Here is a 23,703-nt window from a genome sequence, read left to right as displayed (position 1 = left end):
TCCTAAGTCACTGCAAAGAGGTCTCTCCCGTTATAATTCAGTTGATATTTTAGTTTATGGTTTGACTAGAGAGATTGGTACACATTAGTAGTAACCCTGAGTCTGTCCAACTTCAAGACCCCGATAAAATCATTTCCAGGCCCAAAAGAAAGTAGGTAAGCCTTTGGGTCATATTATATTTCACTAGCCCAACCATTCCCTTCTCTAGTGGCATCATAGATTAGTGTTAACAGCATTCCCGTGGAGCTAGTTGTTCGTGAATTTGAATCCTAGGTTCTGATACTTGACTAGCTGTGTAACCAAACATTCATAAGTCTTGGTTTCCTCATATGTAAAACAAGGCTAACAACAGAACTTACCTAATGGGACTGTTCTGAAAATTAAATACTTCATATTAAATAGTATGGTGCTACGTATATGTTACCACCACTTTCTCTGTTTTAATTGCAATAGACAGATGTGATAACTGAGCAGGGAAATCATAAAGAAATGCTTTGAAGGGTTTTTAAGAAGCTCAAGGTTTGGTGAAGACAAGCAGACAGCCTGTATAAAATTTGTTATGATAGATGTAATGATGGCTCTGATAGTGATAACATGCTATAGGGTCTCAGAGAAAAAAGTAACTGCCACTTGACTAGGGAGAATATTAGGGGAAGACCTAGATATGTATGATTGGAGGAAAAAAATTATACTATGTTCTAGATATCCTTGTGAGAAGAACAAATTATGCAGATAGGAGAGGATGGGGGTCATGAGTTCAAAGCCAGCCCCAACTTTGTGAGGCCCTAAGAAACTCAGTGAGAACCTGTCTCCAAATAAAATATAAAAAAAAGGCTGGGGATATGGCTCAGTGGTTAAGCTTCTTTGAGTTCAATCCCTGGTACCAAAAGAAAATAAATGAATAAAATAAAACTTTGATCAGTTGTGACGGTGCATACCTATAATCTCGGCTACTCAAGAGAGTAAGGTGGGAGGAACACAAGTTCAAGGATAGCCTGAGCAACTTAGTAAGACCGTGTCTCAAAAAATAAAAAGGACTGGGGATGTAGCTTAGTGATAGAGTGCTTGTCTAGCATGTGTTAGCCCAGAGTTCAATCCCAGCACAGAAAAATAAATAAATTAAAAACAAAACAACAACAAAAAACTTCTGTGTATCAAAGGACATACTTAACAGAATGGAAAGGCAACTCATAGAATGAGATAAAATATAAATCAAATTATGTTATCTGATAAGAGCTTAATATCTAGAATATATAACTTGTATAACTCAACAACAAAAAACAAACAACCTCATTTTAAAATAAGCAAAGAAGTTGCATAGAGATTTCTTCAAATTTGTACAAATGGTCAACAAGCACATTTTATTTATTTTGGAACTGTGGAATGAAACCAGGAGCCAACTACTAAATACCCCCCACCCCTGCTTTCAAATTATTTATTTATTTTGAGACAGGATCTCACTAAGTTGCTTAGGGTCTTGATAAGTTGCTGGGGCTGGCTTTGAACTTGTGATCTTCCTGCCTCAGTCTCCCGAGTCACTGGGATTATAGGCTTGTGTCACCATACCCAACCAAGAAGCATATTTTAATGTTCAACACTGCTAATTATTAGGGAAACAAAAATCAAAGCCACATGTTATATCTCATTATTGTCTAGTAAGATGGCTACTATCTTAAAAAAAAAACTTAAATCAGAAAAATTTGTGAAAAGTTAGAGAAATTGTCATCCTTCTTTTCTTTGTATTACTTTCTGGAAAGTCAGCCTTTGTAAACTTTGACCATCTGTACTCAGTTGAGCACTGTCATGTCTGTGCTTTTGTCTGGAATATCTTTCCTTAAGTCCAAAACATACCCTCAGGCAGAAGCTTGGGTAAACATAAGACCTGCTTCACTTATTACTCTGATTTCAGAAATTGGATTCTGTGCCTGTAGCCTAGTGTCTGAAAACATTTGCTTCATATATTTCATGCAGTTGCCTCATTGCCTGGAGCAGGAGGTTCTAGTTAGTCCCGATTCTTCCTCATGTATAGAAGCAAAGTTGGCTTTCACTCTCCTTAGATTTTTTCATTCCAAAGCAATAGAACTGTATCTAAATAAAGTAGAATGCATGCTCCTCCTACAAATAATCATTTTGATGTTACTTCATAATGTTACCAATGCTCAAGTAAGCTTTGGAGTGTTTTAGTAGAAAATACATACAAAGAATATTTGAGCTAACCAAGAAAAGCAGTCTTAACATGTTATGAAGAATGCTATTTTTGAAGACAAATACAAATATTTGGGTCCTAACTTTAATTTACTTATTTGGGTGACAATGAATATTAATAGTATTTGTACTAGCTTTCTCATCATGATGCATCTAGCTATATCATGATAAAATGGAGGCTCTGGAGTTGTTCAGCATGTAGCCTGAAAAGCTTAGCTACAAGGCGTAGCTCTGGCTGTATCTGGATGCTTTCATCTGCCAAGCACAATGGGGCATGACTGTAATCCCAGCAACTTGGGAGGCTGAGGCAGGAGAATCGAAAGTTTCAGCCCATCTTGGGCAACTTAGTAAGACCCTGTCTTGAAATATAGAAAGGGCTAGGAATGTAGCCCAATGGTAGAGCACCCCTGGGTTCAACTCCCAGTATGTGTATATATATATATATAAATAAACAAGTCTTCATCTGAAACAAAATATTTCAAAATAAATGACTTTATACAATAAAATGAACCAATTATCTCACCTAGAAAAATGTTCAGAGGCAGTGTGATTCCAAGGTTAATTAACTTGATGGTTCGTGTCATAAAGAACCCAAATTCTTGCCATCTTTCCCCCTCCCATCTCCCCCATCTTCCAGAGTTACTTTTGTCTTCTTTCAGGTTATACTGCACAACTAAGTGATGGCTACAGCAGCTCTAAGCACCCTGGCCACAATCTTTTCCAAAGATGAGCAGTTATGTCCCTTTTGGACATAGATCTTCTATGAACAATTCTCCAGAAGTCTCCCAGAAGACTCTTCCTCATGTTCCATTTCCCATGATTGTATCACATGCCTCCTCTAATCAATCACTCTTAAGAAGAATGGAATTACTATGGTTGGTTTACTAATCAAACCCTAACCCTGATACATATGGACAACCAATATCTAAAAAAAAGTGGAAGGAAGGAAGAGACACACAACAGATACAGAACAGGCAATCAAACTTCTTTGGGAAAATATCTGTATAGTAAAAAGGTATTTAACTGAGGTAGGATAATACATTTGAAATAAATCACATCTCAATTATATGTAATGTCATAGGTCAATTTTTAATTCTTAAATGTCATTATTCAGTTTTCTTCACTATCAGCTAAATTTACCATACTTGGTTGTGACTTTTAAATGTTAAAGAAAGTAAGGCACATTCGTTACAGAGATGTTAGGTTATACAGATGATGAGATGTTAAATTTTTCCTAAATTCTATCAAACCCAAAAGTTACTATATAAAACTTCCTTCAGAATTTTCCCATGCAAAGTACATTTACTATATATATATATATATATATATATATATATATATATATATATATATTTTAATTTTTTAAATTGTAGATGGACACAATACCTTTATGTGTTTTTATATGGTGCTGAGGATTGAACCCAGTGCCTCATATGTGCTAGGCAAGTGCTCTACCACTGAGCCACAACTCTAGCCCTGTATTAAATATATTTTAACAGAAATAGAGTACATTCTATAACTTTTGTGTATATATGAGTGGTAATGGGGCTTGAACCCAGGACCTTCACATGCTAAGTAAGTGCTCTGCTAGAATCATTTCCCTAACCCTTTTTTAATTTTTGAGACTAGATTTCAGTAAATTGCTCAGGTTGGTCTCAAACTTGTGATTATCTTGCCACAGGCATCACCATCACACTAGAAATTAGCTTTTTTTTTTTTTAAAAAAACAATTTATCAATATTTACATTTTTTAAAATTTACTGCCCTACCACTGACTTACATCCCCAGCCCTTTTTATTTTGATACAGGTTCTTGATAGTTGCTGAGCCCAGCCTAGAACTGGTGATCCCTCCACCTCAACCTCCTGAGTAAGCTAGAATTACAGGTGTGTGACACCATGCTTGACTACATTAAAATGTGTAATGACTGAATAGACTCTGCATTTGTTTCAAGTCACTTTGGCATTCAAAAGAATTGATATTTGGCACAATGAACATAAAAGATTGTTTTAGTTTTGCATCCAGCATTCATAATAAGTTGTAAAAAGTTTCTGTGAGTTGAAGGAATAAGTACCTAGCCTTTCAAGGCCTTTTACTATCGCCATGTAAATCAATGTCATACAACTAACTTTTGGTGACCTATGGAACTCATTGGACTTTCCTTTTACCTCAGTCCAAGTTCTATTCCCAAATCTATATAAGCCTTATTTCTCTTTATCATTCACTACTGAATTCTGCAAGATTAAAATGCATTCTTTGATATCCATTACTATGATTATCAGAACTATTTTTTAGGATATAATGGGTGTTCAGGGAGAATAAGGGTATTCTTAGAAATTTAGCTTATTAGTTTCAAAAACTGTCTCAATTTAAATTTTTTTTAAAAGAATGAATTACATACAATTTCTAGTGTACCCCATAAGGTTTTGCTTTAGGTACCCAGTAAGAACAGCCCAAATGATCTTCATGGGTATGATGGGTAGAGAAACTACAAAGAGATATCAGATACTAATTTTGTCACTGCCTCTGCCTGGATTCAAAAGCTAAGGTGCAAAGTTCTTTTTTGTGAAGGTCCAAAAAATCTAAATCAGTTTTTCCTTTAACCCTGGATTTCACCAAGTCCCTATCTACAACACTTTCAAATACTGCTTTTGCTATGATGATTCATAAATTAATGTTGGCTCCAGTAACACCACTGCTGCATTATACACTACCATGGGAGTGTAAACTGCTGTAGTTGTCTATGGACAGCAATATTGGCAAACTCATGGAAAGCTATGGTGTAATCCTCAGCACCACATAAAAATAATACACCTAACAATGTAGGGATTTTCCCCTATACATAGCTCTTAGAGAAACTGTAATCACAGTGTATTATTTACCTATTGTGTTCAAACAAATTACTCAAAACTGAGGGGTTTATAACAACAGCAAACATTTATTATCTCATGGTTTCTGTGGGTCATGAATTCAGGAATCGCTTAGCTGTGAAATTCTGGCTCATCAGGGTCTCTCAAGTTGCAGTCAAGATGCTGGTTGGGAGCCGGGCGTGGTGGCGCACACCTGTAATCTCAGTGCCTCAGAAGCTGAGGCAGAAGATAGTGAGTTCAAAGTAAAAGTGAGGTACTAAGCAACTAAGTGAGACCTTGTCCATAAAATACAAAATACAGTTGGGAATGAGGTTCAGTGGTTGAGTGCCCCTGAGTTCAATCCCTAGTACTAACTGCCCTCCGGTCCCCCCAAAAAGATGCTGGTTGGGGCTTCAGTCATGTTTGATTTGGGTTGAAGATCACTTCTAAGATGCATAAGTCACATGGCTAGCAAAGCTGGTGCTAGTGACTGGCTATTCCAAAGGGCTGCTAGAATGTCCTCATAATATAGTGGTTGGCTTTACCCAGAGCAATTGATCCAAGGGAACATGGTAGAATGAACAAATGTATTTTATGTCTCAATCTAGGATTTGCATGCCATCACTGCCAGATGTAGTCAAAGAGACTAACCCTGATACAATATGAGACATGAAACTAGAAGGCTAGGAATGTTTGGGGTTGTCTTGGAAACTGGCTTCCATATCCAGGGTTATGTATTACAACAGTCAGTCATGCCAGTAATATAGCAGTGACACACGGTTGCAGGCAACTTAGATTTTTGTTCGTAGTGAAATTTGTAAGTAAACTGTGATATTAACTATGAGAATAACTTGCAGGAATCAAAAGTAACATTTTTTTTCAATTCAAGAGAAATACACAATAAAAAACAGTAAGATTTACAGCATAATTCAACTCCCATGTTTTAAAAACCACTATCTATACATACACAAGTGCGCGTATGGGCTCATGCATACACATACACATATTCCCATATACATATTTAAAGACATATATGGCTAAATATATACATAAAAGGTTGGCTGGAAAGACATATTAAAGATGGTTATATATGGGGGGGGCTGGGGTTGTGGCTCAGTGGTAGAGCACTTGCCTTGCACGCGCGAAACCCTATGGTGTAATCCTCAGCACCACATAAAAATAAATGAATAAAATAAAGGTATTGTGTCCAACTACAACTAAAAGTAAATATATTTTTAAAAAAGATGGTTATATATGGGGGAAAGGGAATTGGAGAGAAAGTAAAGAACCAAGAAAAATAAGAGAGGCTTGGCAAGAACAATGTGAAGTATATGCCAGGAATTGAGAAGAGTAATTCATTATGTCACTTAACTTGGGTTTTAAGAAAAAAACTTTTTTTTTTTTTTTTCTGGTAGAGTTGTAATGTGACCCAAGCATATCTAAAAGAGATCTTATTGAATGAAGCAGGAGTCCTAGAAAATAAGTCCTTCTCATTTCCCTATGCTGTATTTTTAATAAGTTGCATCCCTGTGAGAAGGAAATTTCAGTTCTCATAAAATACTGTTACAGGGATGTAGAAGTTGCCTTTGCTAAATAAGTGCTGACTCTTCATTGGGCGTGCAAATGCCTTGCACAACTGAAAATGGGATAAAAGCTTGACATCTCCGATTTATCTTGCATCTGCATCCTTCCCTACCTTAAACTTTAGGTTAGATTATTACTCCACACATAGACATCTTAATCATTTAAGGAGTATTTTTGTTAAAAGCTAGTATTCCTCCTCCTTCAAGGCTGAAGAAACCAAGATAAGAATTAATAAGATATGTTAAGGATTTGCAGGTACTTCATAATCAACCACCACCTTTTACAATATCCTGTTTCACACCACTGGAGTGACACCTTAAAGTCTCCAGTCATTGCCCTAAACTTGAAAAAAAACTCAGTCACTGTCTTAGCTAACTCATCTTGCCTTTCTGACTTATTCTTTCTGAGTTATCCTCTCCTGCAGTCAGCTTGGAGTCCAGGAACAGATATCTCTGATAAACATGTGTGATAAAAATTACCCCCAAAGAGCAGCAACTTTCTTATTGCTTGACTAGGCTCCACATGGCCATCATTCTGATATACCATAGTTTGACCAAAACTGTTGACTCTGCATATCTCTTTCTATGCCTCAATCTTCCTTTTGTTTCTTCTCTACATAATCCCGAAGCTCTTGTCAGTACCCAGAAGACAGGGCTGAAGATGTAGATCCTGTTTCTTCCCAGTCTGGGGTGAATGGCCAACTGTGGTCTTTCGGGATCACCAGAGCCAGCCCCTACTCCCTCTGGTAAACAGTTTTCTCCCCTCATCTCCTTAGAATGAAATTCTTTTAACAGAATACAAATCTCTTCAAAAATCTCTTCAATTTTTAAAAGATATTTAAAATGCAAATAATCTTGGGAGAAGTCATCTACAAGTTAAATTTATAATAACAAGCAAATGAAATATCAGATTTCCTTGCTGAGAATGTCTTTAATGAGAGAAGGCTGAAGTAGCAGGATTTTGAATGTCCTGAAAAGACATGGAGTACAGGGGATGAAAAAGAGGAGCAAAGAGGGATGTATCAAGAACCCCAAACAGATTAGATCCTTCCTAAATTTGAGAAAAATTAGTGTTTGTAACAAATTTTATTTTGGAATTGAAAAAAGAAAAATATCACCTTGGGATGGGGTTGTGGCTCAGCAATAGAGCACTCACCTTCCACGTGCAAGGCCCTGGGTTCAATCCTCAGCATCACATAAAAATAATAAAACAACTACAACTAAAAAATAAATATTAAAAAAAAGAAAAAATAAAAATATCATCTTCACATTTGTAGTAATTAATTTGAGGTTTAGTTGTTTTTTTTTTTCAAAGCAGAGAGTAATTCTGTAATTCCCAGAATCCCTAGATTGGACTTATTAATTTTTACCTGTTATGTTCACTGCTGTTAACAACTAATATTCTGCCTATATATATTGCTTCTTCTTTCTTCTTGGGTTTAATAATAGTGGATTCTAGTCACTCCTTTGAGAGATAATCTAAATCTAAATTTGAAGGTATGCCAGTTTTTTTTTTTTTTAAACAAATTACAGGGCATTTAGATTAAAACCAAAAAGGTTCTAGTTAAATCCTAATTAACTTAACGAAAATATGTTGTGCATTTTTGCAATTATGTATGCACAATTGTTAGGATTTTTTTTTAACTACAGTACAATAATATTGGTTTTATGGGGAATAAGTCCTAAATACTCCAGGAAACAATAGGAACCATTTATTGTTGCTAGTATGCTGCCATTAGGGCAGAATGTAAGACATTCTAAAATCCTTAACCTTATATGTTGTACTTTTCTAACAATTTTCTTTCTCCCCCCGCCACATCTGTTTGTTTGCAATTAATGTAAGTTTTGTGAAAAAAAGAATCAAAGAGAATAAGCCCAACCTTTGGCACCATGAGTACACTGAGTCATTGACATAACAAGTGACCCATGGGCATATGGTAAAAACTGTCACCTAGCTGCAGTGCTTTTGGGTCAATGCCTACTACTACTTCAATAGGTACCTCTCCTTAGTTACAACAATGAAGGTATCAATCCAAAGTAGCCAGTGTTTAACCAAGCTTTCCTTTTTCTCAGAGATATCTTATTTATTTTTAAAAGAAAATTACTATTCTTAGAAATTTATTTGTATATGTATTTAAGCATTTTTCTCATTTATAAGACTTTTAATCACCAGACATGTTATTATCAAGTTCCTTATGTATTACCTAATACAAATTAATATAAGCATGTATGACCCATAAGGCAAAAAAACAAAAACAAAAAACAAATTAAAAAAACCCCAAACAACAACAAAAAAAACCTTATGAAGAAGAATCCCCATGTAATCCCTGTCAGAACTAAAACCTATACTTTAAGAACTATAAGAACTAAAACCAGATATTTTATTCACAGAGCCACCTTGTTCTCTGTTCCACATGGTTATTTTTGTTTAAGCACTAGCCCCTCAAGGCATCACTGCAATATTTGCTTAACTGAAACAGACATATTTATATAATAACAGCTGATTTTCATATTAGTCTTCACAAACAATCTCAGGATTCTGGGAATTACTCTCTGCTTTGCAGCATTTTCAAGTAGGGGACATTTTCTTCAAAACTTTTATATTTTCTTCACTATTAATAGCAGTGAAGACTACTTCTGAGCTGGGGATGTAGCTCAGTGAAGAGCACCTGCCTAGTGAGCACAGGTGATACCCAGCACTGCAATGAAATAAAAAAGAAGCGGACATTATCTAAGGTCTGCTTCATAAGGCTGTAAACTTCCTGAGGACAGGTCCTGTCTTAGTTACCAGTGATTCCCTGATGTTCAGCAGAAGGCCCAGCAAAGCATCAGTTCTATTTCTTGAATGACTAAATTTCTGTCTCACGGGTTATTATACTAGCTTATATAATCAATTTTTCTTATGACTGAATAAGACAGTGTTAATAGAGATATTTCTCATTTTAGAACAAGATCTTAAAAAAGTATTCTAATATTTCACATTGAAAATGTGAAACAAGAAATAAAACAAGGTCCAGAAAGGTTTACAGCTTCATGAAACTCAAAGGGTCTATGTATACCCATCTACTTTCACCCAGCCCAGTGCTCTCTGAACCACATTCCACACACTGGTCCTCCTGTAGGACTCTGTAAAATCAAACTTTAAATTAACTGGCTTTTTGAAACCAATGTATTTTCAAGTTCATTAAGAAAAACTAAAAAAAAAAAAAAAAAAAAAACTAGTTTGTAAAAGATTTTTTTATTGTATCCGTGCCACACATAGTGAAAAATAACACTCCTAAAAAAAAAAGAATGCTACCTTTTCCACAACATTTTATTTTAAATAAAACTTCAAGTACTCTTACATAAGTACAAAAAAAAATTTCTGATCTATTTGCCTCCAACAGGCCACCACAACACACAGTAGATAAAACACAGTGGTTACAAATGTCTTTTAAATTTATTTCTGAGGCAAGGCAAATGGGAGGGAAATGTCTCTATGAAAAAATACTGTGTGTGTAGGAAATTGTCACGATTTTATTCCACATGGATACAAATGATTATACTTTAATTTAGGCCCTGGTGGCTTAAAATTATATAACAAAATAGAAAAATGGAAAACTAATATCCCCTACACCCTGTTTCAAAGGCAGGCACTACCAAGATTAGGGAGACGCCACAGTGTTGGTAGAGGATAATTACTGTACAAGCTGTATAGCTATCATCACCTTCAGACTAAAATAAGATGCTACAGTCCTTCTAAGGCATAAACAATAATGTCTGCAAACAATATATACACATAATACATATTTAAAACAAGACTTAATATAAACAATAATGAACAGTATATACATGTCAATCTTTTTCACTGTCTTGAAATACAATTTAACTACACAAGTGATGCAGCAACATATATATATATATATATATATATATATATATATATATATATATATATATAAATGTACTTGTAACTCTACAGTAAAGTTTATTTTTGGTGCTTTTATAGCACATCAGTGTAAACAGTTTAACTTGGCTTTGTTTTATATTTTAAAACATTCCTTGTTGTATTTTCAAGATTTAAAGCAATTTTCTAGTTCTTCCTTTTCACAGAAAACGAAGATTCTGGATGTGGTTTAATCATAAATAATTCATAAAATTAAATACATTCACTAAAAAATAAACTACAAAGTAAAAAAATGAAAAATAGATATTTATTGAGAGGGAAAGGAGAACCATTTCCCACATTAGAGCTCTGGTGTTGAATATTCAGTGCGATTTGATATATTTTAACTGCTATTGCACTATAACACCCTTTCCTTTGAAAATTCTTTGGGTGTGCTTCCCTGTTCTACCTAAATTAGCTGATAAATCACACAAACCAATAACCAAGGGTTTTGGTTGTCATAGGAGTGAAGCCTTTAAAAATGGTATATCTTCTGATATTTTCTGATACTTATTTTAAGGAAAAAAAAGTCATTTTGTATGTGCCTTGCACATTTATGTAAATACAGTTCACATTGCTGGTCTCATTTGTCTTTGTTTAAAAGGAAAAAAAATAAAGAGAGTATTATAACTTCAGCTCACTTTGAAAGTATCTGTCCATTTTTTTTCAAAATATTTCCTCATATTGTGGCCAGCTCTGCCTATATCAGAATCATCTTCATTAAATGTTTCACAGTTGTCAAAAACAAGCCTGACATCTACAGCAAAGGTTTCAAGGTTTGGATACCTGTAAGAAAACACATAATTAGAGACTGGTTTCATTGGTTTTGTTCTGTAAGCAAATGAAATGGTTAAAAAAAGATGTAAAACAAGAAAACTGAAAGGAAAAAGGCAGTTTAGTATAACTATTTAAACTGATACAAAGATATGTAAACACTCTTATGAATGTAACATTTAAAAATGTCATGTGTTCTAAACTATACTTGTTTATATACAGATTAAATGGAAAAAAAACTCACCCAGATTTCCCTTAAGATCAAGATATTTTTCAATTAACTGGTAATTCCCCTACATCCCATTTCCTGTTTGACTTGTGCCACAATTCTGTTACAGAACTCCTCCTACCTGACTAGTTTATTGATTCCTTTGACCAACAGTATTCACTTGTGTATTCTGTTATCCACATTCAAATGGGTTCAGTTGCAGTGAAAAATTATGTAAATGCTTCTTATGCTGTACAATTCTAGGATGTGCTACTTTGGGCTAAATCTTCCCCATTTCTCTTCTCTTTTCAAATATGATCTTTTGCTCAAGCACCCCACTCCTACTACCATCCAGTGATGGAAGTGAAACTACCACCCAGTTTCACTTTCTGTGGTTTCAGTTAGCCATGGTCAAAAGTGTTAAACATTAAATGGTAAATTCCAGAGGGAGAGAAAGAGCAAGTGTATGTTAACATAACTTCTATTATAGAATATTGTTAAAATTGTTCTATTATTATTGCTGTTGATTTCTTAGTGTCTAATTTATATAAGTTAAATTTTATCATGAGATGTATGTATAAGAAAAAGCATAGTATTATCCATGGTTTGCCCAAACATGGAAGGGGAGAATACTGTATGATGAACCAAAACAAGCAAAAACAAAAACAAAAACAAAAAAAACCACCCAAAGAAAAAAAACCCCAAATCCATGTGCTCTCTCTTTAACAGAGGTAATATTATGAGCGACTGCTCTCTAATAAGATAAAGAGATACTATGGCTTTAGGGCTTTTCAAGTGGATAAGCTCAATTCTCTTTCTCAAGAATACTGAGATGAGAACAGAAAAATAAATATATCTGACTAAACTTATTAGTGAGAAATAAGTAGTCACTTGAAGCCATCTCTGGCCAATTCAATACATTTTGGAAGAAGGCTTTTGGAAATTTAAATATTATATTAATTATAATCTACAACAAGCTGGATACTAAAATAATTTAACCATTATAAATACCCTATGAACCACTAAAGCTCTGAGGCCATGTAAAAGTGGCTTTCTATTTCTTTCATAAAATACCTTGTACAACATTTCACTCCCTCTTTCTAATATGTTCCATACTGAAAGAAATAAAATTTATTTATCTCTGATATGCTAAAGAAGACTGAAGTCAGCCCTTATGTAACTTCATTCATTTTCTTCTTTTTCTGGGGATTATTTACTTTTTTAAAACTTGAGGTAAAGAAATTTATACAACACCAAATAAGTCATTTTGAAGTGGATAACTCAGTGGTATTTAATAGTTATGACACTATGCTACCATCACTTCTATTTCCAAAACAATATCATCATTCCAGAAGGAAAAAGTATACCAATAAGCAGTTATGCTCTGTTGCTCCTTCCCCTAGTCCTTGGCAAGCACCAGTCTTGCTGTCTCTATAGATTTACCTATTTTGGATATTTTATGTAATACAATGTGTGGAATTTTTTTATACAATGTGTGGAAATGACTTTTATAAAATATTTTAAAGTTACTTTGAGGAATATTACTCTCCTTTACACTCTTTCTTATGTAAGAAAAGGTTAATAATTAATGTAAAGGAGACCAGAATCTAGTAGAGAATTATAGGTGAGATTCTAGTTAAAAAAGAGTGCAATACTCTATTTGTACTTTTCCTTTAGAAAAGGATGGGAAAGCTAACAGAACCCAGAAAAATTCATTAGAGCAGATATTTCCTTCCCTGTGTTCTATGAACTGTCTAAAAGTTTGAAATAGTTTGTGAGTTTTGATTCCAACTCATTACTTTGGGTTTAATCGAACAACATGAAGTTAGGAGAGCCTGAATCCACAGAATTTCACCTCTCACACAGCTGTCATCACAAATAGGATTATACTTCTGACATTTACCAGGAGACTCATTCTCAAAAGCCAGTTTGATTTTGTAGCCTTTTTGGTTATTTTGTGTCAATTTCTAAGCCTGTTTGTTTTGGATATTTTGAGTTTTAGGCTGATCTTCCATCCAGGAATTGGAAGATCATGAATCAAGAGTTAATCACTTATTAAGTTTTCACATGTAGATCTCCGATCTGGCTGTATTAATTATAAATTCCATTGTGCTACTGAAGTGAAGACTTATCTGACTTTTTGGCAGACAGAAAAAGCCATCTCTAGACAACAATTTCTGCTGTTTGGTTCATCTTAAAACCAACAATTTAATGTTTTTCAATGTTTCCTGTGTTTGGGAATATCCCTTCTGTAATTTTTTAAAAAAGTAAAACAAAGCAAATATAATTCTTTGAAAGGCAGTTATTTTGTCCTCAAAATAAACTACTACAGTCATTTGTTCAATCCAGCAAATCACTTGATGTGAGAGGGATATTGAACGTTTTAAATTCTACTCAATTCTTCTAAGTGGAATATAAATCCACAAGCACAGTGATATTCACCAAAAGAATGTTATGGAAAAACTATACCACATATAGTATAGTAAAAACAAAATAATATATATATATATATATATATATATATATATATATATATATATAGTTATTTTTTCAATGTATATTTCCTTATTTCTACGTATATTTTTCTGACTTCACCTGAAGTAATGGGCATAGTCTACATTAAGCTAATCTGGTATGTAGGAATAAAGAAAGCAAGGGGAAAATAGGCCAAAGAATACAGCTCTGGGGATCCTGGCCATTCTCACATGGAATGTCTTTGTTCTGCAAGTGAACATTCTCATTTTTGTGGCTCCAAAGTGGGACACTGTCCTGAACCATCTAAATTACACTAATTAAGTGGTAACTCTCTGGCACAATTTTGAGATGGTCTGACAAAGATCATTAACTAAGGCTAGGAAGTCACTTTATTTTTGGGATAGAATGAAAGCAGAACATAAAATAAAGGAGAAGATTTTCTTATATATCCATAGATGGATTTTCAATATTCTCCAACAACTTATAACACTTTTAATTTTTAAAATTGCCAATGATCTCTTTCTATATGGCAATAATATGAAATATTAATTTTGTTAAATCCACATGAGATGGTGATAATATTCTATTAATGTACAATATAAACTCTGTTTATATGTTACTTTGAAAGGTTCCTCTGATATTTTTCCTTCCCCCCTAGTCTGGTTTGTTGTCAAAAAATGGGTTTATCACACTGTTTTTATTCCTTAAATAATTTTAATTGACTTGTTTTTCATATCTAACTACCCTAGCCAAACATAAGTCCCTCTAGAAGTGGGACTTGTATGTTTGCTATTAAGTAAAATGTCTTTGACTCTCTAGGAAAATGTACAGCACATATTGGGGATTTGATAAATATTTATTGAACTGAAATGATTTACTTACTGTCCGTTACTCAGTTTCTCTCTAATTGTGGAAAAGTCCATAGGTTTCTTAATAACTTTCTTATAACCAGGTACAAGTTTCAAGTTTACAGGAAGTAGGAAAGGCCAAGCATCCTCATGAGTTTCCATTTCAGTCAGGATCATACTAAAGAAAATGATATTTGCAATCAGTATCTATACTTTAGAATTATGTTTTTATTATCATTATTTTTGGTACTAGGGATTTAACCCACTTAACCACTGAGCCACATCCTAGCCCTTTTTTGTATTTTATTTAGAGACAGGGTCTTGCTGAGTTGCTTAGGGCCTCGATAAGTTGATGAGGCTGGCTTTGAATGCGAAATCCTCTTGCCTCAGCTTCTGGAGCCACTGGGATTATAGGGGTGTGGCATCACACCCAGTAGTCTCTTTCTGCTCTCTTTTAAAAGTAATAAGTCAATGCAAATATATTAAAAAAGATAATATAGCTTTACACTTATACTATACATTTTTATATTTATAAAATTTTAGAAAGTAATTTTAATGTGGTAAAAATGTTTCTAAAACAAATAAAATGGGATGTTACATAATACATGAAAATTGAAATAATACCTGCAAAGAGCTAGGTCCTTAGAATCATCTCTTTTGGGTTTCTTAACAGAAGAAAAACTTTCTTGTTTTGATAAGTTAATAGAAGTATTTTCCTCCATTTTTCTTTTTTTGAGGTCTTTGTTTCCTCTTTTTAGTGAACTACTTGTAGATGCAGAGTCTTCATCTTCAGTATCCCCTGTTAAAGTTACTTTCTTGCCTTTCTTCGATTCATTAGACTTTTTTCCTTTGACGTTAAGTTTTTTGATTTTTATAGTTTGACCACTTGCCTAGAATTTTTAAAAAGTAAATGAAGTGTAAAAAATTGTTTATAGACCTTCTATATTAAGAAATATTAATCCTGATCTAAAGGTTATTTCTATTATTTTCAAGAGAGATCTGTGAATTTCTCCCATAATATAAAACCTTATTAATAAAGCATGAAAAGCCTATTTATCTGAAGAATTCTTAAAATTAGAATAGAACTTATCACAAGTATCCTTTAGACTAGGTCACTAACTGAAAGGGATTTACAGATGATAAAAAGGACTCTCTTAACAATACAACTGTTCTTAGACACAGGTCCCTCCTTCCCTTTCTTGCTAGAGCCAAAATTCAAAGAGGAACTTCAATAGGTCTTAGGAAAAACCTATCAGATTAAGTGTTCAAAGGTGCATATCTGTTATATTTGTATATTTATATAGTAGAAGTTGTGAAATGATGGCTCAAACTGAAACAGCCCACAGCATATGCTATTTGGCTTATAGAATGCTTGTAAGAATTCTGAATTTGTTTCCAACATTAAATTTGGGAGGACATACATAAAAATCTTGACATCTCCTGAATTATGAGAAGATCCTATAAGACTGGGCTCATGTTTCTACATGATAAAAAATGGTGGGAGTTGAGTGAATACTATTACATTTAAATGGGAACATGACTTTGTCACAGTGCCCACACTAAGGGTCCAAAAACTCTTCTGCTATTTACTTGGTTTTTGTAGGCACTATAGTTTGAAAATTCTAGTATGTGAGTCTGTGTGTGTGTACACACACATCCTTTGATTCCATGATCCTGTGATCACATTTATACATAAATAAATATATACACAGAGTATAAAAATAGCTAACCCTGTTATAGGCAGAAATAACCATTTGAGGGCAAGATGTACAGTATGGATATTTGCACTTAATTATGAATTAAATGGAAAGATATTTTTAAAATGTAACTTTTCCTCACACATCAAAAACAGATGATCAGAATCCTGTTTTTTTTTTGTCGTAAGAAATATAATGTATAGTTTACTGCATTTAAAAAACAAAAACAAGAACAAAAGCAAAAGTCTAGAAAGCTGCATTCATACCAAAAGACTTGGATGAGATAATGTGCCTACTAATAATGTAACACCACTCTGAATGATAGCCAGAACTGTAATTTAAGAAATTTTATTAGAAAAAAAACCCTCCAACAGCCTACTGATACCAACAAGACTTAAAAACACTTATCTTTAATACATAAAATATTGAGTAGATTTTCTATAACTTGACAGTTATGAAGCTAAAAGTCATTTATGTACAGAAAGTGAAGATTACTGTTGAACTACATTTAATTATATATGACAAAATGATCAAGTAATAAGAAGTCAAAAAACAACTACTATTGAATAACATGCCACTTAGGCACTTATAAAACATGGTCTAAAATATAATAAAATTTTACTATAAACACTTTATAGAACTCTACATTTATTAAAAAAAAACTTTCCCACACATGATCTTATTTTATCCTCACAAATTCCTACAAAGTAGATACAATCTCATTTTACAGATGATAGCCCCAAGTTGAGATCAGATCAAGCAGGTGGGAAAAAAAATCAGCAAAGATTGAGAAGGAACAAAAGGAGGAATAAAACCTGGCAAGTATGGAATCTGAGAAGTTAAGTGAAAAACAGTGTTTCAAAAGAATGAAGGACTGTTCAACTGTATTCATATGTAACTGACAGGTCAAAAAAGCTAAGCACTGATCAAATTTGTGGCCATGATAAGAGCTATTTTTGAGAAGCTGTGGAATTGACTAGAATAAGTTCAAGAGTGAACTGGGGTTAGAAATTGGGGCATTGTTCCTTGGCCTTTTGGCTAAGATCAAGTGTAGAGAATCAGAACAAAAAACTTTCCAAGAAATTTTCTGTGTAAAGGGAATGAGAGAGACAAGGAAAGTGGATCAAGGGAGAAGTGAAAGCAGAAGGTTTTTCTTAAGATGAGAGAAAAAGTAGGATGTCAATAGATAGGTGAGATGAAGCAGGTGGAGAGGAGAAACTAAAGATGTAAAGGGAGAACTGCTGAAGTAATGTTCCTAAGGAGGTAAGAGGGATGGCCCCTGAGGCATGAGTAAGGAAACTGGCTCAGTTAGGAGCACCAGAAGCTGAGGGCAACAGGAGAGAAGATAAGGATATGAGCCCTGATGCTGAAGGATGATACATGTGCTTTTCTTCCAAAGGCTTCCATTTTCTCAGTGGAATGAGAAATAAGGTCATTATCTCAGAATGGATGGAGGGAACAAAACTGGAAATAAATCATCAGTCATTATTAAAGGCCTGATTAGCACCTTGTATTTAAAGGGCTGCATTTTGTATTTCAGGCAAAAACGTGTGTATCGCATTTTTCTTATAACTAATAGGTGCTAGAAAAGACAGAGTTGGATTAACTAGAATAATAGTTTATTTCATAAAGTGAGAGAGAAGTAAATAGTAAATTCAATGATTTATAATAAAATATGTAGATTATGATAATGGAATATTGACATAAGTCAGATTAGGTGGAAAGAGAGGACATGAAGGGAGAAGAGAGTGAAGAGGTCTTAAGATAAATATATTGAAGGTTCAAGTGAGATCAAAGGATTACTGGAGGACTAGAGGGAGTGAACTGGAAAGAAAGGGTACAATAGACAAATGGAAATTTGGGCTTCAGTTGGAGAGGCAGTAGTCAATAACTTAAACTTGGAGAACAGTGATTGGGGGATAGAGAATACCTAACAAAAAGTCTGACCTTGAATATATGTTGATCCATAAAATTTCTTACTCCTTTACCTTTTAATTACCAAACCCATTTCTTTCTCTTTTATTGTATTGCTTCTCTCTTAATTGGTGTGAGAGTTCACAGGTTTCTATTTCAAATGTGACTAGAAAATTATGTTAAACACAGATGCTTATTACCATAAGATCTAGCAATTCTACTTTTAGGTTTATACCCAAAAGAACCAAAAACACATATTCAAGCAAAATCTTGCATGTGAATGTTCAAAGCAGACTATTTGTAGCAGCCATAAGGTGGAGACCACCATCAGCTGAAGAATGGATAAACAAAATGTAGTAAAACCATACAATGGAATAATACTTATGTCTAAAAAGGAAGTAAATAATCGATGAACTTTAAAAAAAACATTGTGGTAAGTGAAAGAAGCCAAACACTAAAGGCCGTATATTGTATGATTAAATTTATATGTAATGACCAGAATAGATAAATCCATAAGAAATAGGTTAGGGATTACCAAATACTAGGGGTAGAGAGGTACGGGAAGTTCCTGTTAACGGGTACAAAGGGTTCTTTCTGGGGTTATGAAAATGTTCTGAATTAGTGGTGGCATTTGTACAACTTTGTGAGTACAATAAAAACCACTAAATTGTTAAGATGGTGAATTTATGGCATGTGAATTATACCTCACAAAAGAAACTGCCATAAAAGTCTGCATTTCGATCTTGTTATTAAAAAGTTTAGTTCTACATTAGTCTTACCTTAGCAATGCAAGCTGGACAGAACCAGTCCCCATCTGGTATAGTTGTAATCTTGGGTCTATGGCAGTAGGTATGACAGCCTTTGTCACAGCCATCACAAAGGAGAAGTAGTTCTTCATTATCTCCTTTTCGACATATTTGGCAGTACTATAATATATGAAAAATTATTTAGAATTAACCCTCTGCTATGAATAATAGTTACTGGGATGTTATATACACCATAATTTCTCATTTATATTAGTAATGAACATTCCGCTTGCTAACAAATATACAATAGCCATACACATCTATGTATCTCTCGTTACACAGATATGGACCACATGACGGGGTGAGCAGTTCTATTGGGGTCAATGCACATTTCAGGTACACTGCAAAGAACAAAGCTAGAAGTTGAATGCCTGCACACACTTCAGAAGCATGTATACATTAACATATGAAATATTAACATGACATTAGAGCACATAAAGCAATGAATAGCTTTAATACATGGTGTTTTTAAAATGTGTTTCATTTTTTGCTTATCTTAGCATCCTCATGATATTCTGAGAAAGAAATAAGAGTTAATTTTGAAGATCAAGATTAAGAAACTTGTATTAGTATATAATTATATATAATAATAAAAGATATCCCTAGGCTTTGACTAAATTATCCACCTATGTCTTGTGATTCACTAAAAAATGTGCCCAAACCAGGAAAGTTGGAAAATTGACTGAAATCAAACATATGTCACACGAGTAGAAAATTAATTTTATGAAATGATTTCAAAAGAAAATATAGATAGAATATATTAAAGAATTTAAGAGGTCATAATTTGTTTTTTAGAACTCACAATATAATCATTTCTTCTTTATTGAAAAAATCTTTTATTACTAAGAGATTTTCTTCCATGCATACATATTTTGTATAGCAAGTTTCATAAAGGAAAAGAAGAAAAGTTAGTCAAGTAAAAACAAAAAAATAGTAAGCACTAAATTTTTTTTGATGTTTACTTCAAATTCCAGTCATAGTTGAAAGTGTCCTGCAATTAATATTTTAAAAAATGAAAACATTTAAGCTGAATTTCATTTATACTAATTTAAAGTTAACTATTTATATAACCTTAAACTTGGTTTGTTTACTTATTAATTGTTTAATTATTATTTATTATTATATCTGTCTTGGAAAGTCCAAAATAGTCAATATGTATAAAAATGATAGCTTAAGAACCTTACCAAAATACATACTATTCATGCTAACAAATATCTATCCAATACATCTACTGTATATGTAATATTAAAATCAGCAGCAAAAGCAGTTGAGTTTCATATTTAAATAAGTATCTTTTTTAAATATTTATTTTTAGGTAGACACAATATCTTTATTTTATTTTTTTAGAGGTGCTGAGAATCGAACCCAGTGCCTCACCATGCTAGGCGAGTGCACTACCACTTGAGCTACATCCCCAGCCCAATAAGTATCTTTTTTATGAACTTCCTAATACTATTATCACTAAATACTATAAGATGGGGTTAGTTATTTTGCAAAATGAGTTACATCTTTAAAACGTCTATTGTAGAAACAGAAACATCATTGAGAAATTCAGAAGATTATATTTAAATCCCTATAATAATATTAAAAAATCAGATTTCATGATGATGCATCAATTCTGCTTTCTACAATAGATAACTAAAAATATTGTAAAGTCTGTTTTACCTCTCATGTTTGTGATTTAAAATTAATTTTGATACATTTAAAGAAAAGAGTGAGTGCTGGGGTTGTGGCTTAGTGGCAGAGCGCTTGCCTAGCTGTATTGAGGCACTGGGTTCAATCCTTAGCACCACATACAAAAATAAGCAAATAAAATAAGTTTTGAAAAATCAGTAACAACTCACAATGTTAGAGGAAAAAATGTATTAATATTTGGTTTGAATACCTGTTATTAAGAGTTAAAAATAGTGGATGTTGCCTATTATTTAACATCAACAATAGCATATGGCAGAGAATTATCTGGCAGCAAATTGACAGCTCCTTCTTTCTTGGTAAGCTAGGTCTCTGGCCAAGAGAGCATTTCTAAAAGTACTGAACACGTCAACATGTTACTTGAATTTATTATGAGAACTATTATAGGCACTGTTACCTCTTTAATTTAAGGTTATATAGTGCTTATTAATTTTTTTCTTTTGTACTGGGGATTGAACCCAGGGAGGCTCTACCACTGAGATACATCCCCCATCCTTTTTATTTATTTTTTTATTGTGAGGGTCTTACTGAGCTGCTAAAGCTAGCCTCAAACTTGCCATCTTCCTGCTTTGGCCTCCCAAGTAGCTGGGGTTACAGGTATGCACTACTGCAACTGGCTTGTTAATCTTTGAATACGAAATTCTCACCTTCTTTTAAAAGCTGTTCCAAAGCAAATAATGTTATGTTTTCCTTTCCTTCCCCTTCCCCTTCCCCTTCCCCTTCCCCTTCCCCCTTCCCTTCCCTTCCCTTCCCTTCCCTTCCCTTTCCTTTCCTTTCCTTCCTTCCTATCTTTTTGCAGTGCTGGGGAGTCAAACCCAAGACCTTGTTTAGGCAAGTGTTATTCCACTGAGCTGCAGCACCAGCTTGCAAATAAAGTATTATTAGACATTTTTTTCCAAATTGAAGATTATGAGAAGTAGAGTTAAATGATGATAAAAGCATGTTAATAACATAGGTAAGGTTAATGAATTTGTGAAAATGGAAGGAATGCTTTAGATTGTAGAAAGTAAATAATATAAGAACAGATTTTATTTGTTTAGGTTTACAGCAAAATTCACCATATCATGATTATTATTTTGGTGTGGATAGAAAAAAAAATCTACAAGTTTCATTTTGATGTAAAACTCAATCTTTTTTGATAATTATCACCTATATTTCAGCAAATACATTTGTCCAACGTGACTTTAAAACTCATTTTAATAATAATTTTTAGAAGAAAAAATATTTTTACCCAGTATAAATGCTGTCAGATGAACTGAATAATATCTTAAAACTTATAGTGTATTCAAATTTGGTTGAGAAAGACCTAAATTTGAGCATATTTTACAAATTCCATTACATGTTAGGAAGTTAGGAAGAAGTAAAAAAGAAAAAGAAAAACCACACATAGAAGAAAAATGTATCTGTATAAAATGTATTAGGCCTTGAGTAAGTCTAAGCATAGAGCTAAAAATGAATGAAAGAAAGATAAATTATTTAAGGATCTTTCTTTTGGGGAATGACTGTTTAAGTAAAGCCATTCATGAAAACAAATTTCAAATGTTTAAATTTTAAAGCAAATTCAAAAGTAAATGTTAAAGTGATTCATAAAAGTCTACATATATTGGATAATTCTGTATATGATATAGGAAGTAGACAAGAGGGACACTTATACATGGTTAAAAATAAGTCTCACTCCAGAATATAAATCTTTTGAATACAAAGCATTTTAGAGCCTGGGACAAAGTAGAGGCTTACTATAGGACAATAATTAATTGGGCTAATAATAACTAATTGAACTTGTACATAGAAAGTGAAAAACCAGTTTTAATCACTGTAGGAAAGACTAAAATATCTACTCTCCATATAACTATATTGGATGCAAACACATAACTGAAATTAGAGCTGTATTCATTTTGGATTTATTTATCTGAGGACTTTTTAGCATTAAAGATATGAAAACTGATAGAAAAATAAAACATTTTAGGAATGCAGTATTTATAGGTAATGTTAGCAACTGGAATGTTGACAAGAGTGAAAGGACCTTCAAAAGTATTTAGATTAACAACTGAGTGATACCAGCAGAATGTAGAAAACAACTTAAGTTAGAATTATAAACAACATCAAAAGGAGGCAGAAGCAAGATTTTAAAAAATCAAAGGTAACAAATTTAGTAGGTTCCTTCAAAAACTCAAGGAGGAAATTATTAGATTTTTATATGGTATTTAAGAATTAGACAAACTCTCTAGTACAGTGTAAATTACTGTGACAGTAGCTAATATAAAATTAAGATCTGGAGGTTGGAAAAAAACAGGACAAAGTAAATTAGTTATAGTATTTCTTAAATAAAAACACTTACAACTTTCATAATTGATTTTTCCCATGCTATTGATTTCTGTAATTGCTGAATGCACAGTGCTACCTGTGCAGCACTGCGAGCTTCTGATAATGCCCTTCTCCATACCCTGAGCCCTGGAGCAATATCCTCTTCAATTCTGCATTGAAATATAGAAAAATTAAGTAGGTCATATCCACATTTATGATCACTGAATGTGAAACAATCATCACACTGAAAGCCAAGCAATGACAAAAACATGTAACAGCCAATAAGTATAAAGTTTAAGCAACTAAATTTGATGTAGTGCACAGACTGTGGCTACGTGCCTTAAAGCTTAGTCACAACCAGGTAAATGTAAGATCACTTTGCAGGATTATCAATGCACATAACAAAAAAAAAAATGTTTTTACA

The 23,703-nt window shown here is 33.3% G+C and overlaps 2 protein-coding genes across 10 annotated transcripts in view; both read right to left on the bottom strand.

Annotated features, from left to right (window-relative positions):
* Wdsub1 (WD repeat, sterile alpha motif and U-box domain containing 1) overlaps window positions 1–11,265 on the bottom strand; it is a 72,734-nt gene extending 61,469 nt beyond the window's left edge. Inside the window, exon 1 of the mRNA XM_071619158.1 lies at window positions 11,203–11,265. The gene's annotated coding sequence lies outside the window, so the exon portion shown is untranslated. The remainder of the gene's footprint in view (window positions 1–11,202) is intronic.
* Window positions 9,932–23,703, bottom strand: part of Baz2b (bromodomain adjacent to zinc finger domain 2B) — a 351,303-nt gene continuing 337,531 nt past the window's right edge. For 7 of the 9 annotated variants that reach the window (XM_071619137.1, XM_071619140.1, XM_071619138.1 and 4 more), the window contains 5 exons: window positions 23,314–23,449; window positions 19,257–19,403; window positions 15,491–15,756; window positions 14,901–15,044; window positions 9,932–11,347 (listed from right to left, as the gene is read on the bottom strand). In XM_071619137.1, the coding sequence (XP_071475238.1) occupies window positions 11,194–11,347; window positions 14,901–15,044; window positions 15,491–15,756; window positions 19,257–19,403; window positions 23,314–23,449 (847 nt within the window). In that variant the 3' untranslated portion in view covers window positions 9,932–11,193. Of the gene's footprint in view, window positions 11,348–14,900; window positions 15,045–15,490; window positions 15,757–19,256; window positions 19,404–23,313; window positions 23,450–23,703 lie in introns of those variants that run through there. The other 2 variants (XM_071619144.1, XM_071619145.1) reach the window with 1 other exon arrangement.

This window comes from Marmota flaviventris, chromosome 11 (assembly GCF_047511675.1).
Source record: "Marmota flaviventris isolate mMarFla1 chromosome 11, mMarFla1.hap1, whole genome shotgun sequence".
Taxonomy (NCBI): domain Eukaryota; kingdom Metazoa; phylum Chordata; class Mammalia; order Rodentia; family Sciuridae; genus Marmota; species Marmota flaviventris.
The sequence above is the reverse complement of the archived record's forward strand: the minus strand, read 5'-3'. Positions and strand labels throughout refer to the sequence as shown.